The sequence below is a fragment of the Musa acuminata genome, chromosome BXJ2-1 (genome assembly GCF_036884655.1).
Source record: "Musa acuminata AAA Group cultivar baxijiao chromosome BXJ2-1, Cavendish_Baxijiao_AAA, whole genome shotgun sequence".
Classification (NCBI taxonomy): domain Eukaryota; kingdom Viridiplantae; phylum Streptophyta; class Magnoliopsida; order Zingiberales; family Musaceae; genus Musa; species Musa acuminata.
In genome coordinates, this window is record NC_088338.1 from 14416721 (window position 1) to 14433038 (window position 16318).

Here is a 16318-nt window from a genome sequence, read left to right on the forward strand (position 1 = left end):
TCCTGAGACACGCCCGCGCGGCCAGCCCGCCTGCGTTGTGCTCCTCGGCTGCATAATGCCCGAGACCACCATCGCGGCCAACCCCCTGCGTCGTCCTCCTCGACTCTATACTCCCGCTTGCCCGCTCTAGACGAGCTCGACCTCACGTCGCCTGAGACTGCTGCAAACACCAAGGGACAAAGCCATGCCTCGGACTCCCCCCAATAGCAAAAACCGATGCATAGCTTCTTCCGGGGGGGAATATGATAGGGGTAATAATGCCTCGGACTCCCCCCAATAGCAAAAACATATATGTTTGAAAACTATATATGTGCCTGCACAACATTCTTTTTTACTTCAATTTCTACTCTATAGGGTTTGAGGCCTACCTTACCAAAGAATACTCATCCAAAGCTTGATGAGCTGCTGCACAAGTGTTGGCAACAAGATCCAGCTGCCAGGCCTGACTTCTCAGAAATATTGGAGATACTACAGCTTATTGCTAAAGAGGTTCATCATCTAAGCCTAGGATTCTGTTCCTAAATTCCAAAACTTCTTTGACATGATGGTTTTGAAACTATCAAACAGGTCGAAGATTAATCCGATGACTGCCGTAAGGATAAGTCATCAGGTGGATTTCTTTCTGTTCTCCGACGTGGCCACTGAAACTTCATTTGATCAAAATGTAGGTACGATCTCATCATCGGCAATTTCCAGCCATAGATAGAGATAGTACCTTAAAACTGTACAGTGTTCAAATTTCATGGCTTGTTTTTCATGGTTCTTAATTTTTATGCTTTTAATTCTTTTCTCTGTGTTTTTGTTATTTGTTACCACTTCGTAAGATGGAATGTGATGAGTAGGAGGACTCTTGTTTTTTTTTTTCTAACAATTCATTTCAGTATGTTAGACTTAAATATATTCTTTAATCTTTGCCACAAAGAAAGGATTTTATTTTTTTATTTGTGCCAATTTCATAGTTTACGGGATTGATTAGTTATATAATTGTGAAAAACTTAATGTTATTGCTCAAAATTTTGCAGGAAAAATAGAAAGAGAAAAAGAGAGACACAGAATAGCATCAAAACAGTCAACATCATTGAACCATGAGATCTAAATCTTGGAAATCATGTCAGGAACTTAATGACTTGGCAATCGAGAAAGAACGGAACCCGTAAAAGAGATGGGGGTTCACCACCATGTCCGTCGATGTCTACTCGTAGCGGCCGCGAAGATTAGGGGACAGCCACCAAGTAGCGTCCGACCCGTCAGACCGCCACTCGAACCTTTGCCCCTCAGCCTGGTTCGAATCGGCGATGACTCTGATCTCACCGTCTCCCAGGCTGAGCAAGCCGATGCTGAACACCGACTCTTCCTCCTCCTCGGTCACCTCGTCTCGGTACACGAAGTACATGTTGTTCCCCTCGAACCCCGGGTAGTCCCCAGCATCGACCGACACCGAGTGGCTGGTGCCCAAGAAAAAGATGCGGTCTCTGATGAGGTGGATGTCGTCCACCTCGACGGCCTCCGCGTCCCTGTTCCAGTCTCCTGGGTCGAGCCAGAAGACGCGGAAGCTCTCGATGTCCCTCCCGTCTGCAGTCCTCTTGGAGCACCCGGTAACCAGCAGCAGTTCTCCGGCCGACGGAACCAAGTAGGAGGGTAAACGATTCTGCGGCACGCTGATAGGCATGACATCACATGCGATCATCGTCACCCTCCCCGGCGGGCCTGGATCGACGTCGAAAATCCCCAACATCTCAGTGTCATCGTAGACGGCGCACAGCCTCCTCGTGCCGTAGGGCACGACGTCGACCAAACGGAACAGAAATCGTATTCCGGGGGCAAAGAAATAGAGGTCCAAGATAGGGCCGTTGACGTTCGCCCTCCACGACGGGTCATCTGGTCGGCACGAAAAGCATTTCTTGTGCACATCGTTGAGGAAGACGATGGCCACGAAGTCCCGGTCGAGGGTGGGGTCGGACGACAAGACAGCCTTGTCGACGATGGCGTCGGACTCGACCGGAAGATTGTGGCAGTCCGTCTTGACGGTGTACATTCTGACGCCGTCCTCGGATTGGGCGGACGAGATCAGCACGTCGGCCGGGAGAGTGGAGAGGCTGGGGAGCGAAATCTCTTCGGCGGTGATGGGGTTGAAGAGGGAGACATCGGAGGAAGCCTCGCAGATGAGGATGAGCCACCCGAAGGAGGAGCCAATGCAGAACTTGTTGACGGTGTTAGGGAGCGGGCGAATGCTTCCGGAGTAGGAGGCGGCCGAGAGGCGGAAGGCTGAGCGGATTCTTGGTTCCGAGGGGGAGAGGAGGAGGAGGAAGGGGAGCTGAGTGTGCAGGTGGCTAGGCCGAAGGGGGAGGGCGGAGCGCCACGGCTTGCAGACGGCCCGGAAGCTAAGGTAGTCGGCGGCACTCGTCAGAAAGTGGGAGGTGAGTTTGACGAGCCGAGGAGAAAGCCTTGCCCACATGTCCTCTCTTGGGACTTCGTCGGCTGCGTATCTTTTATTTCTCTTACTCTTCCTCTCTGGTCTCTATATCTGCAACTGGGGCTCCTTCCTTCCTTTTATGTTCTTGGAGTCTTCTTCCTGGGTTAGTAGTTTCTTGAAGGGGAAGATGATCACGTGTTCTTCCCCCTTCCGTGACAGTTAGGAGGTGGTACGGATAACAAAAGGAGGAAGCAATGATAACGACGATCATGACTTCTGTGTAGACCGATGACGTGGCAAAATGAATCTCCTCGATAGCACACGGGGCGATGACGACGCTGACTTTTACTTTGACTAGCGACATGGAAATATAGTGAGTCGAGTCACGTCATAGCACAATGAATTGACCCTCGATCCAGAGCACACCGAGTCTCAACTTGCCTTGCTAACTAACCTCGACGCCTTAAGAGCACAATGAGAAAGCCAAAGAATACTATGGGTATCTCTCACAATTGGTTGATGCCAGAATGTAAGACGTCAGCAATCTCTGGTTGTTGCCCCCTGCCAAGATTGGGGGCCACCCACCAGGGGATGTCCAACCGGTCCGACAGCCACTCGAGCCCATCCGGCTCAGACCCGCCGGAATCGATAACCTCCGTGATCTCACCATTTTCCAGGTTGACCACGCTCACGGTCGACACCAGGGTATCTTCCCCCTCCAAACTCATCTTCTCTTCCTTCACGTAGTAGATGGCATTCCCCAGGAACCCTGGGAAGTCCCCTGCGGCGACGCACACCGAATGGCTCGTACCCAAAAACAACATACGGTCGCCGATGTCCTGCACTTCGATCGCCTTTGCTGGCCAGTCTCCGTCGCCTGGATCGAGCCTGAAGACGCGGAAGATCCTGGTGTTCTTCCTGGCTGCACTCCTCTTGTAGAACTCGGTAACCAGGAGTAGTTCTCCAGCCGACCCAATCAAGTAGGTGGGTAAACCACCGCGCGGCACGCAGGGCGGCATGGAGTTCCATGCGATCATCGTCGCCCTCCCCGGCGGGCCTGGGTCGACGTCGAAGACTGCTAAGTAATTTTTGTCATTGTAGACAGCGCACAACCTCCGCTCGCCGTAGGGCACGACGTCAGTCAGGTTGAACACCTGCGGCACTCCTGGGAAAATCCAATGGAGATCATCGAAAGGTTCGTTGACGTTGTCCTTCCACGATCTGTCCCCTGGGCGGCAGGTAAAGCAGCGCTTGTATATGCCGTCGAGGAAGACGATTGCCACGAAGTCCCGGTCGAGGGTAGGGTCGGAGGACAAGACGGCCTTGTCGACGATGGTGTTGGACTCGACCGGAATGTTGGGGTAGTCCGTTTTGATGAAGTAAGATCCGATGCCGTCCTCCGATTGGTAGAACAAGAGCAGTACGCATGATGGGAGGGTGGAGAGTGGGGGGAGAGGAATGTCTTCGGCGGTGACGGGGTTGAAGAGGGAGACCGCGGAGGTGACTTCGGAGATGAGGATGAGCCACCCGTAAGAGGAGCCGATGCAATACATGCTGGTGGTGTGAGGTAGGCGGCGCATGCTTCCATTAAAGGCGTTGGCGAGGCAGAAGGCGGAACTGTTTCTTGGTTCCGGGGTAGAGAGGTAGAGGAGGAAGGGGAGCTGAGCGGGGAGGTGACGGGGCCGGCGGGGGACGGCGGAACGCCAACACTTGCAGACGGCGCGGAAGCGGATGTAGTCGGAGGCGCTTCTCAAGAAATGGGAGGTGAGCTTGACGAGATGCTGGCGAAGCCCTGTCCACATAGCTATTCTTGGGACATGGTCGGCCATTGTGCGTCCCCTCTTTCTCACTCTCTCTACCTCTATCTAGATGATGTCCGCCTCAGCATCTTGACGGCATCCAACGGCTTTGTTATTTTTACGGTTATGGAACAGTTGAGATATGGTACGGAGAGCCGCGGCGGGGGAGCGGGGGGGGAGCGTGGCGCGCGTGTGTGGGGGGGGGGTGGGGAGATTGGAGGGAAAGGGAGGGGGGGGGGGAAAGAGGGAAGGGAACGGTTGTTGGTTCTCTTGATTGATTTCGATTAGTTTAATCTTAAATCTGAGTGACAGCCTCAGTTATTCCACCAATCACGATTTCAATGCTCATTTTTGCCTGCAATTGTTTATAGGAACGTCTTCCAGTCATACTTCGAACTCTAATTGATCGATGGACAAAATGAAAGCGGTAAAAAAAGCAGAGCAATGACCATCTCTAGGTGTGGAAGCTGCGAAGATTTGGGGACATCCACCAGTGGACGTCCGTCCGCTGTATCCGCCACTTGAACGGCTTCGCTTCAGGCGTGCGCGAGTCAACGACGTCGGCTATCACCCCATTTTCTAGATTCAGCTCGTTGACGCCCAACACCCGCACAGCTTCAGTCTCCAGACGCCTCTCCTCTTCGATCATGTAGTAGATGGCATTACCCGGGATCCCAGAGCAATCTCCGGCAGCGACGGACACGGAGCAGCACGTGCCCAAGAACAAGATACGATCCCCGATATCCTCCAGTTCCACGGCCACCGCCGGCCTGCCTGTGTCGCCAGGGTCGAACCTGAAGACACGGGTGCTGTCGACGATCTTTCCATCTGCAGTCGTCTTGTTACAGTGGGAAGCCAACAGCACTTCTCCGGCCGACGCAACCAAGTAGAAGGGAAGATCGCTGCGGGGTACGCAGGAGGGAAGGGTGCCCCACGGGGTAGCGGTCAGCGTCGCCGGCGGGCCATTATTGACCTCGAAGACCGCCCAATACTCGTTCTCGAAGGTGGCGCACATTCTACGCTCGCCCACCACCCCCCACCCTCTCTCTCTCTCTCTCTCTCTCTCGCTCAAAGAAATGGTTCTCTCTTTTCAATGTCCTTTTGGGCGGTGGTTGTGCAAGAACCACACTCACATTGATGTGCAAACTGATGGGCCCCGGGAAAGTGAGACCAAAACGCCGGGCCTTGGGGCAGTTCGAAGTTTGTTAATCGATGCAGTTATGTCATCAATCTAATGGGAAAAGATAAATGTGAAATACTGCTGGGAAGGGTTCGGATTTAAAATTATACTAGTAAAAGAAGAAGTTATGATCTAACAAGTGTTTGAGTGACACATGATTTCTATGATGTGTAGTGTGGAAGTACACAGATATGTTATGATTGTTAAATATCAGATTTTGATGATAAAAATAATTGATGAAGTTATGATCTAATGAGTGTTTGAGTGACACATGACTAACTTCGATCATGGAAAGATAAATCAATTGAAGTAAGAGAATCAAACGTTGGGCCGGAATGGATCATGTCAGAAGATTGGACGTCGGGCCAAAGGATTGGTCGACATGCCGGAAGATAAACTTCGTGCCGTGAGTTTGGGCATCGGGCTAGAAGGATCGGACATTGCCCATAGAATATTAGATATTGCAGGAGGTCAACATGCTAATAAATCGAACAATACCCCGAAAGAAAGGATGATGCACCAAAGGTTCGGACGAAGTACCAAATGAACTAATGACATGACAACACATAATTCATGTTTGTAATTGGTTGTACCTTGATCGAAGTAGTTTAGGTCTTAATTGAGTTAGTTTTGGGTGTAACTATGCGAACTCAATTAGGGGCTCGTTGGGCCTGAATCAAGGTTGATTTAGGCCTATTGGAAGGCCCATTTAGTGACCTATAGTTGGGTTAGGCGGTGGCACCACTAGACCAGGTGGTAGAACCACCTATGAGCTGGAACGTACGAAGTGTACAGCTCCGGAAGACCCAACGGTGGTATCGCTAGTGTTAAGCGGTGGTATCACCCAAACTAGCAATGGTATTTCCCAAACACAGTCTCCCAAACTGTGTTAGGCGATGGTACCACCCAAACTAGGTGGTGGTACCATCGGTGCACAGGGCGGTAGGCGATGGTCCCACCCAATGCAAATAGTGGTACCGACGATCCCGAAAACCCTGGGATTCAAATTTTTGGCTCCATTTCTGAAGTCATTTGGAGTATATAAATACCCCACTTATTTTTGCTTAGTATAGCAAGAAAAAAAGTAGAAAGGAAAAAGAATTCTTGTAAGAAAAGAGTTTTAATCTATCTTGAATTGTTGAATCTCTTCCTTCTAGAATTAGAAGTCTTCTAAGGGAGGAGCGAGGTCTTTTGTAAAAGAAAGGTGTGAAAGTTCTCTCCTGAGCCTGTTGAAAGGAGAAAGGGTTATAACAAGGGTAGTTGATCTTTGCCCATTAAAAAGTGTAGAGAAATCTAGGGGTGATATCACATGCGCAGTGGAAGAATAGAAAATAAAAAAACCCAAATTTTCAAAAAAAGTGTTCGTCATTGTACGAAGATTGGTGCGCAAAATTCACGAAATTGAAAACCACATGTGAGATAGTATTTTACCTGAGGAGATCATATATCCCTGAAATCCTACAGTCCTTGTTGGGAAATCTTGGGGGGTGACATCACATGCGTAGCGAAAGAATAGAAAACAAAACCCCCAATTTCCCAAAGATATGTTCATCATCGTGCAAAGATTGGTGCGCAAAAATCCGCGTAATTTAAAACTGTATAAATGAAAGATTGTGTTACCTAGGGAAATCATATATCCCTGAATCTCTGTAGATCTCTAGGAGAGGGTGAATGAGGTCAAACGTTCTCCTCTCTAGTGGTGATTCAAATAGTAGGGCTGCGACAATACTCCTAAAAACTTATAGAACCCCAGAGAAATTCTATATAGATTGATCTTTGAGGGGGATCAACCCTTGGAACGCTATAGTGGTTCCACCCTCCTAGAAGTTGGTCAAATGACTACAATTGTAGATAGATCTTATTCTCGAAGAGATGGAGGTTACATGATTATATAGGGCTCCAAACCCTAGCCCTAGGGGTTGCTTCCTAAGTGAGTTCTCCCTTTTGCCCTCAACCCTAGTTGACTGGTCTAGTAAAAGGGGGGCAGTGGCTAGGAAGCCCAAAGGTCCAAATATAAATCATAGCCACTCTTCTATATAGGATAGAGATGGCTAGGTGGGGTTTATTATAATTTCATAGGTTTTTTGTTAGCTACTTCTTGGTTGAGTAGGACCCAACCCTGCTAGGGTCCTATCAAACTTGCCCTCTTCAAATCAGCCTTGTCCTTGAGGTTCCATGAACTTAAGGAATTGAGTTTGCTAGTTATAAGTGCCCAACAAACCAATCACATGTGATAGGGGTAATAATGGCGACATGACGTGTCACGAAGTCGGTCTCACCTGGGCGCCACTCTATCCGAGGAGGAGGGCAATAACGCTGACTCGACACGCGTTGATATCATCCGCTCTCAGGCAACGACTTCTGACCCCGCGCGCTTGACCGAGGCAGAGGAGGACGACGACCGACCCTCGCTCATACCCTGCGGCAGTCCGATTCTCCACGCAACGACAATAGCAATGTCAAACGCCATCAGAGGTACGATCCTGCCTCCCGCAGGCAGGCACATCAGGTAACGCTAAACTACCTTATAAATATCCCCGAGTTCTAAACGAAACGGGAGGACACTTCTTCACGAGAAAAACTCCCTTCCACATCATCTGACTTGATCGTCGGAGGGGTCGGGCCGAGCTTCCGACCCGACCTGTGTGCAAGAACGAAGGCGAGGTCTCACCTTCCCGATGCAGCGGTGAGGCTTCACCCCCACGTTACATTCCATCCGGACCACCGTGACCGGCCACCACGGCTGCCCCGAGGAGCGCCGCACCGGATCCCCGCACATTCGGATCCAAACCAAGCCGCGTCGGCCCCGAGACCACGGCATACAGTTGTTTCCCGTAACATTTTGACGCTAGAGGAAGGGCCCGAATGTCGAGCGATCAGCAGATCCACTCTGGCGAACCCGCAGCCATGGGGTCGCGTCCGATCAACACCCCAGAAGAACATCCCCTGCGGGATGAACCCTGCGACGAGCGCCTTGCCACGACATCGGAGCGCTACTGGCGGCTGGTCAACAACCCGGGTTTGTCGCCGCCCGACGTCCCTGTTGACCCACCACCTGTTTCGCCTGAAGCCTTCCATGATCTCGCTCACCAAGTCCGAGCGCTGGCGGGCGTGATGCAAACTATCATCCCGCTCATCTCCTAGCCGACGCCCCCACATGCAACCCAGCCTTTGCAATAGCGTGAGCCACCCCTCGCCCGAACACGTGCGCCACTCCCCGAGCGCCCAATTTCGCCTCGAAACCGAACGGCCCAGCTCGGAGACCGAGAGGCGGAAGGCACGTCGAGCCGCCCAGAGCCTGAGGTGCCACCAACTGACTCGACGAACGCCCTGCAAGCCAAGTTGCGCCTCTTCAATCAATGCCTCGATGAAGTACAGCAGGAGGTTCGTAGGTCAAAGGGGGAGTTCGGGGCGGACGAATACCAAGGATCACCATTCTATCACGGACTTAGCTGGTTTTGCCTAAGTCGTGCGGCACCCTTGCGTGTCCGTCCGCAAAGGTCAACCTCCCCGAAGACTCCCATTGTCCCTTAGGACCAACAAGAGAGAGAACGGCTCAATCGGGATCCACAAGCAAACATCTCCGAAAAACACTTCATAGACAATGCAAATTATAAACAGACTTTACAGGCTCTGAATAGTGGCACAACAAAGGGTAAAATGGTCATTACAGACCGAAGATCTCTCGCACGTGTCCACATGACACAACCTTTATTTACAAGCCTAAAGAGGCCACCAACCCAACTAAAATGGGACTATTAAGCCTTCGGCCGCCCCTTTACATGTTGTACAAGGCATGATCATGCCAAAAGACACGGACATACATAAGCATTACATCAAACACCTTGTTTAGAAGTTTGTCCGTGACATTCTCCCCCACTTATTCCTTCGACGTCCTCGTTGAAGCCTTTGTCGACACTGCAACTCCTCGCCTTTGCTGAGTCTTCATTCTTCTGCTCCAGCTACAATGCGCCTCTTGGCTCCTTGTTGCTCTCTGCTGCTGTTTTTGAGTAGTTGAACCTTTGATCCGCCATGCTGCTTCAACTCACCAATGACTCTGACTCTGGTGTGGGGTTGGTTGAGTTGTGTTGATCCTTGTTGATTCCTGCGGATCCCCCAAATGAAGGAAAAGACCATCCTTACTGCGCCAGTCTCTCGAATTTCTCATGCTGCTAGAACTGGTTGGATGCTTGTTGGAGCTTTAACGAGCATCATCTCGTAAACTTCTGAAGTTTTGGGTCCTTCCTCCACAAAATCTGCTCATTGACTCTTCTTTCACTTAGTTGTCACATCCAAGTAGGTTCGCATCACTTTCGCTTTCGATTGGCATTTCGTTAGGAAATGAAGCGGACAATCTACTCTCAGTAGCACTGATCACCGTTGGTGAGGATTTGACAACTATTGTCTTCCATTATCTTCGAAGGGTCTTTGAACTTATGCAGAGCTCATCTGCTGGATAGATAAGAGAATTGGGGTACTCGGTTTCGCCCATTCTCTTGAGAGTTGAGAAGGCAAAGGTTACTTGACTTCGCCCGCCTCCTCGAGGTTGTACTCCATGCATCGAGCTGGTTACTGGTCTTCGCCTGCTCTTTGCTCACACTTCTAAAGCACTTGAAGTGTTTGCACTCCTTGCGTTGAGTTAGTTACTGTGATTCACCTTCTCAATGCCATTGAACTTCTGGAATGCAGGAAGTTTACACCCCAACTTGGAGTAATTCTCTCATAGGTTTGGTTGCCTCTGGGATTGTATCGTCTTCTCCATCAACCCTGCCGCCTACTCCTCTGAGTAGCAAAGGTACAGCACCGCGTACTGCCTGCTTTGTTCCTTGGTTATGCACTCTTGCATGACCCGAAGTCCTTCACTTTCGGCTATCTTTGATGAGAAGCACATTGACACCGGTCTTACGAAGTTCTTCGCCCTCTGCCATTCAGCCTTGTCTCAGTACTTAGAGATTACCTCTGCATTCTCCACCTCCTCGGCCCCTTTCACGACCAAGCGCTCTCCCTCCATGAGAGCAAGGGATCAATGACTTTCACGGAAGTCCCGCCTCTGTGGTACCATGGCGCTGCCATGCCCATGGCCCTACTATCCGTCACCTCGCATCTGCATCCCTTTTCTTCACGATCAGTAGATATGTCTCCGTGGCACTCCTTTGAGTCCACCTCCATTCTAACTGATGCTTGATTTTGGGTAGCTAAGTCCCTCTGGGCTCGTCGTCGCTTCCTCGCCCCTTTCGACCCCCTGCTTCAACACCTCTGTGTTCTCCAAGCAGTCCGTTTGGTCGATGAAAAGACAGACTGCAACTCCCATGCATGGCCTCTGCCATCACGTTGTAGGGTTTGCACCGATTCTGTTCTCCTTAGCTTCCTTGGTAGCAACGTTCGCTTACTCGGCCTTGTCCTCTGACTTGTCGGGCTCCCTTAAGCGAATATGAGCTCTGGAGCAGTCCAACTCTCCAGCTGCTTCGATCATACCTCTGCATGATCAAGTTCCTCCCATGGAACTCACTGGTACTTGCATTCGAACTTTTCCCTTGGTGGAACCCAGCCCCCATATGCTGATGATCAAGGTTTTCATCCGATGCAAAATTCGATGCACGCACGGGAGACCCGCCTCTGCGGTACCATGGCCTTCACTCCTTGAATCCATAGCCCTTCTTGCCGTAGTGTTGTTCACCGAAGTGGAGCTCCCAGTAGCTCCCGATCATACCTCCATATGATCTAGTCCCTCCCGGGACTGAGTCGTGTGTATCGCATTGCCACGAACTGTTCCACCACGATCCGCTGCACCATGTCGCCTCCTGGTGACATCTCCATTGCATTCTGATCCTTGTGGAATAAACTCGAATTGTGAACCCTCCACCTTCGATATTGTTCGCTCCTTTGGCAATCGACCTTCATCCACCCACTCTTGGGTCACACCTAGATGAAGCACCGCTCTAGGACAGTCCGTCGCCTAGTAGCTCCCGAAGTCCACCGACTTCACTGTAATTTGTGCACCATTATCTGGATCCTGGGCCTCTGCCCCTACCAGCACAATCTCCGCTGCGCACTGCTTCCTTCATAGCAACTCAAATGGCAACACTGTGGCATATTCTTCAAGAGTACCCGCCTCTGCGTCCTCTTGCCCCGTGCTAAGGCCTTTTGAACCCAACTTCGCCTCCGCAAATTGAGTCGCCTTAGTTCCTCCATCAAATTCTCCTCCGAGATAAGGTGCATGTGCCCAGAAGCTCCCTTCGTCTTTGGCACCATGCAAGATGAGTCTGCTTCGTTAGAAAGAAGGACCCATGGAACAACATGATCCTACTCTTGCCTCTGCAAGAGTTCATGTCCTTGACCTCTGTCTAAGAAAAGCACCGTGCCTCTGCTCCATGTTCCAACTTCTATGCTGGCTCCCTTCATGCGGCTTGGGTACTTCGCCAAGTTACACCCAAGTTCCTCCGCTCCTCGTTTTTGCATTGAGTCGATGGTGGCCCTCACGCCCACCATTCCACGGGTCAGCCCTCCCTTGAGTTCGATCTCCACATTGACTCCAAGTGTGCCTTCATTTAAGTTGCTTTGGGTCGCTCCCCCACTTGATCTCGCAATGCATTCTCTCAAGCGAGATCATGCGACGACTCCTCGCCGCTTGCTCAATCCATCGAGCTTCGTGGAGTTGTTGTTTGTTGAGGTACTCCTCCTCAACATGTGAGGTCCGTCTCACATGATTCTCCCTCTGGAGAGCCGGGACTTATCCCTCCTGGATAACTATCCCGTTGGAGCAACATCTCTCTTCGTTTGGGAGACCATTATCCCCTTGGACTACTCCGATCTGCTGAACAAACTGTGCATTGTTCTGCCTCCTGCAAACGCACTTGCTAGATTGCGACTCCCCGTCAATACAGACCCCGCTGCACCCCTCAAGGCTTAGCAACATGCTGGACTCGTTGCACACTTCAGCCTCCTACGGACGTATCCTTCACATGCCGAAGAGAAAGTTTCAATGCTCTATGGCGCCGAGTTTCGGTCGCCTTGGGATGGCCACGAACATTCCATCGTCCGCATACAAGCCCATGCATGAGTACCAAATTCTTCGAGTTAGCAATTCCCCTCACCTCTATGAGCTTTGCATAACTCTTTTGGTCGTTGAGCAACTCATTCCACCTTGGATGGTCTCATCCTTTACCAAGCGCCTCGCTTGCCTTGAGCACCATCAAGTATAGTTGTCAATGTTGAGCAGTAGCTCAAACTCAGCCATCCCAACCTTTGTGCGCTCCACATTCTTCCAAGCTTGTCTGTTCTCGTGGTGCCTCTTGCGCGAAGGGTTGGCCATTCCTCTGAATGCCAATCTCAGATGCCCGCTCCTCCGAGCGACTCCTTTTCCCTACATCTCCATGCCCGTTTTCCCTCAAACGGTCGCGCGTGTGCTGACTGCCCTCAACGCAGCCCCGCTAGGTCCCCCACGTTTGCATGCTAAGTGTTTCTATGAGTGCTTGTCCCGCTTTGATACCATCTGTCACAGACTTAGCTGGTTTTGCCTAAGTCGTGCGGCACCCTTGCGTGTCCGTCCGCAAAGGTCAACCTCCCCGAAGACTCCCATTGTCCCTTAGGACCAACAAGAGAGAGAACGGGCTAGAGAGAAGGCTCAATCGGGATCCACAAGCAAACATCTCCGAAAAACACTTCATAGACAATGCAAATTACAAACAGACTTTACAAGCTCTGAATAGTGGCACAATAAAGGGTAAAATGGTCCATTACAGACCGAAGATCTCTCGCACGTGTCCACATGACACAACCTTTATTTACAAGCCTAAAGAGGCCACCAACCCAAATAAAATGGGACTATTAAGCCTTCGGCCGCCCCTTTACATGTTGTACAAGGCATGAACATGCCAAAAGACACGGACATACATAAGCATTACATCAAACACCTTGTTTAGAAGTTTGTCCGTGACAGTTCGCACCCGAAATACAAGATCAAGTGATTCCACCACACTTCCGGCTCCCATCCCTGGATGCCTATGACGGCGCCGCTGACCCCGCGGATCACGTGGCCGTGTTTCGCGCCCAAATGGCGCTATATGGGACTTCTGACACCTTGATGTGCAAGGCGTTCCCAACGACCCTAAGGGGACCGGCCCGCGCATGGTACAGCGGCCTGAAGACCGGGACCATCTCTTCCTTCGACCAGCTCGCTCGAGACTTCAAGCTCAACTTCCTGGCCTACGCCCGTCCGAAGCCGTCCGTGGCGTTGCTCCTCGGACTCCACCAAAGGGAGGATGAGCCCCTCTCCCACTTCGTAAACCATTTTACGACGCAGATCCGAGGACTCTCAGACGGTCACCCTTCTCTATTGATGTAGGCGTTCATGATAGGCCTGCGGCCCTCCAGGTTCTTCTGGTCTCTGGTGGAGCGGCCCCCCACGACGGTACCCGAGATGCTCCAGCGGGCGAGCCAGTTCGTCGCCGCAGAGACATGGATGGCCGGGAAGCGCGAAGAGCACAAGAGGGTCAAGACGGAGCCGCCCCGGCAGCAGCAACCCGCTGCGTCTCGGCGTAGGTTGGACAGATCCGACCCGCCGACATCGAGGCCCCCTCTCCCAGCCTTGAACTCGCCCCGAACGAAAATATTCCTCCACATAAGGGAAAAGGGACTACTCAAAGAACCTTACCCGATGAGGAATCTGCGGGCGCTGGCGGACCAATCGAAGTACTACTTCTTCCACCGGCAACATGGGCATGACTCTGAATAGTGTCGGGAGCTAAAGAGGCAGATCGAGGAGCTCATTCGTAGGGGACACCTCGGTCAGTACCTCCGACCGGACAAGGAACTTTCACCACACCCGGAGGGTCCCATTGAACAACACATCAACGTAATAGCTGGCGGCCTCGCATCTGGGGGGGATTCTATGACCAGAAGAAAGGCGTACGCCAGAGCCGCTCCGGCCGAAGCTCCTAGGCACGGGCCCGAGCCTAACATCACCTTCCCGGCCGAGGCATCCGAACAAACCGAGCACGACGACGCGCTCGTGATATCGGCCAGAATAGCCAATGCGCAAGTAAGAAGGATCATGGTCGATACCGGGAGCTCGGCCGACATACTCTACTTCGACGCCTTCCAAAAGCTCGGCTTATCCGGAGATAACATGAAGCCGATGTTCTCGGCACTCACCGGATTCACTGGTGATTCAATCTCGCCGCTGGGGGCGATCACTTTACCATTGACCCTGGGAGCCCCGCCGAGGTCGAAGACGGTGATGACCACCTTCCTGGTAATCGATCTTCCCGCTGCATATAACGCCATTCTCGGCCGGCCGACCCTCAACAAAATCAGAGCTGTCGTCTCGACCTACTACCAAACTGTGAAGTTCCCGACCCATGCCGGGACCGGAGAGGTCGTAGGAAGTCCCCGAGAATCCAGGCGCTGCTACCTAGCCGTTGTTTCGCTACCCAAGAGGGCCAGTATCGAACCACCGTTGGCGGACCCCCGGGAGGCAAAGAAGCCAGCCTCCCATCCTGAGCCGAGGGGGTCCACCATCGACGTGCCGCTGCTAGAAGATCGACCGGAACAGATGGTTAGGATCGGGTCAGGGCTACCCGAGCAAGAATGAAGACAGCTCGTCGGCCTCCTACAGAAGAATGCCGACGTCTTCGCTTGGTCGCCCTCTGACATGACGGGCGTCGACCCGGAGGTAGCGCAGCATCACCTCAACATTTCACCCGACGCCCGCCTGGTAAAACAAAAACCTAGACGACAGGCTCCTGATCGGCAGCTGGCCATACGGGAAGAAGTAGGTCGACTTCTGGCGGCGGACTTCATAGAAGAAGCCAGATACCCACAATGGCTATCCAATGTAGTCCTCGTCAAGAAAGCTAATGGAAGCTGGAGGATGTGCGTTGATTACACCAGTCTTAACAATGCATGCCCGAAGGATTGCTATCCCCTTCCAAAAATCGACCAGTTGGTCGACGCCACGGCCAGACACGCCCTCCTCTCGTTCATGGACGCCTTTTCGGGATACAACCAGATCATAATGGCACCCGAAGACCAAGAGCATACGACCTTCCTCACCGATCAGGGGATCTACTTCTACAAGGTCATGCCCTTCGGATTGAAGAACGCCAGGGCTACATACCAGAGAACGGTAAACAAGATGTTCACCCACCAGATCGGGCGGAACATGAAAGTTTACGTCGACGACATGATTGTCAAAAGCCAAGAGGCGGGAGCCCACCTGGCCGATCTGGCTGAGACGTTCGCCACGCTACGCAAATACGCTGTGCAAATTCACCTCGCTGAGCTCCTCAAATGGGCGGTGGAGCTCGGCGAGCATGACATACAATACGTGCCCAGGACCGCTTTCAAAGCCCAGTCCGTGGCCGACTTCATCGCAGAATTAACCCAGATCGGGGACGAGGATCTCGAACAACCTCCCGAGGCATGAGTCCTGCACGTCGATGGATCGGCCAACTCAAAAGGTGCCGGCGCGGGGCTGGTGTTGCAAGCTCCCGACGGGCGGTCATTCGAACGTTCCCTCAGCTTCGGGTTCCAGGCCACTAACAACGAGGCGGAATACGAGGCGCTCCTAGCAGGACTCAGGCTGGCCCTCGAGATGCAGGTGGTCGCCATCCGCGTCCTCACCGACTCGCAGCTGGTAGCCGAGCAACTCAACGGGGGATACGAGGCTCGGGACCCGATCATGGCCAAGTACCTAGCACAGGTAAAGAACTTGACCGCCAAGTTCCCTCATTTTGCATTGTCTAGTATCCCGAGGGGAGAGAATGGGCGAGCCGACACGCTAGCTAAGCTGGCATCAAAGCCGGCCCCAGAAGCTGGGCCCGAAGTCGAGGAGCTCCCTGCCCGTGCCATCGAAGTCGCGACGGCAACCTCGAGCGGCGCGCCTACCACCTAGGTACAAGAATTGTTGCGCTTCAAACGGGATGG

At 52.2% G+C, this 16318-nt stretch overlaps 2 protein-coding genes across 2 annotated transcripts; both read right to left on the bottom strand.

The window, feature by feature from the left end:
• Window positions 1-1192: 1192 nt before the first annotated feature.
• On the bottom strand, window positions 1193-2542 carry LOC135598203 (uncharacterized). The gene has a single exon (XM_065091743.1). The coding sequence runs from the start codon at window positions 2453-2455 to the stop codon at window positions 1193-1195; it is 1263 nt and encodes a 420-aa protein (XP_064947815.1). The 5' UTR covers window positions 2456-2542.
• A 377-nt stretch (window positions 2543-2919) lies between these two features.
• On the bottom strand, window positions 2920-4242 carry LOC135598204 (F-box protein SKIP23-like). Its single transcript, XM_065091744.1, has one exon. The coding sequence runs from the start codon at window positions 4240-4242 to the stop codon at window positions 2920-2922; it is 1323 nt and encodes a 440-aa protein (XP_064947816.1).
• Between the last annotated feature and the right edge of the window lie 12076 nt (window positions 4243-16318).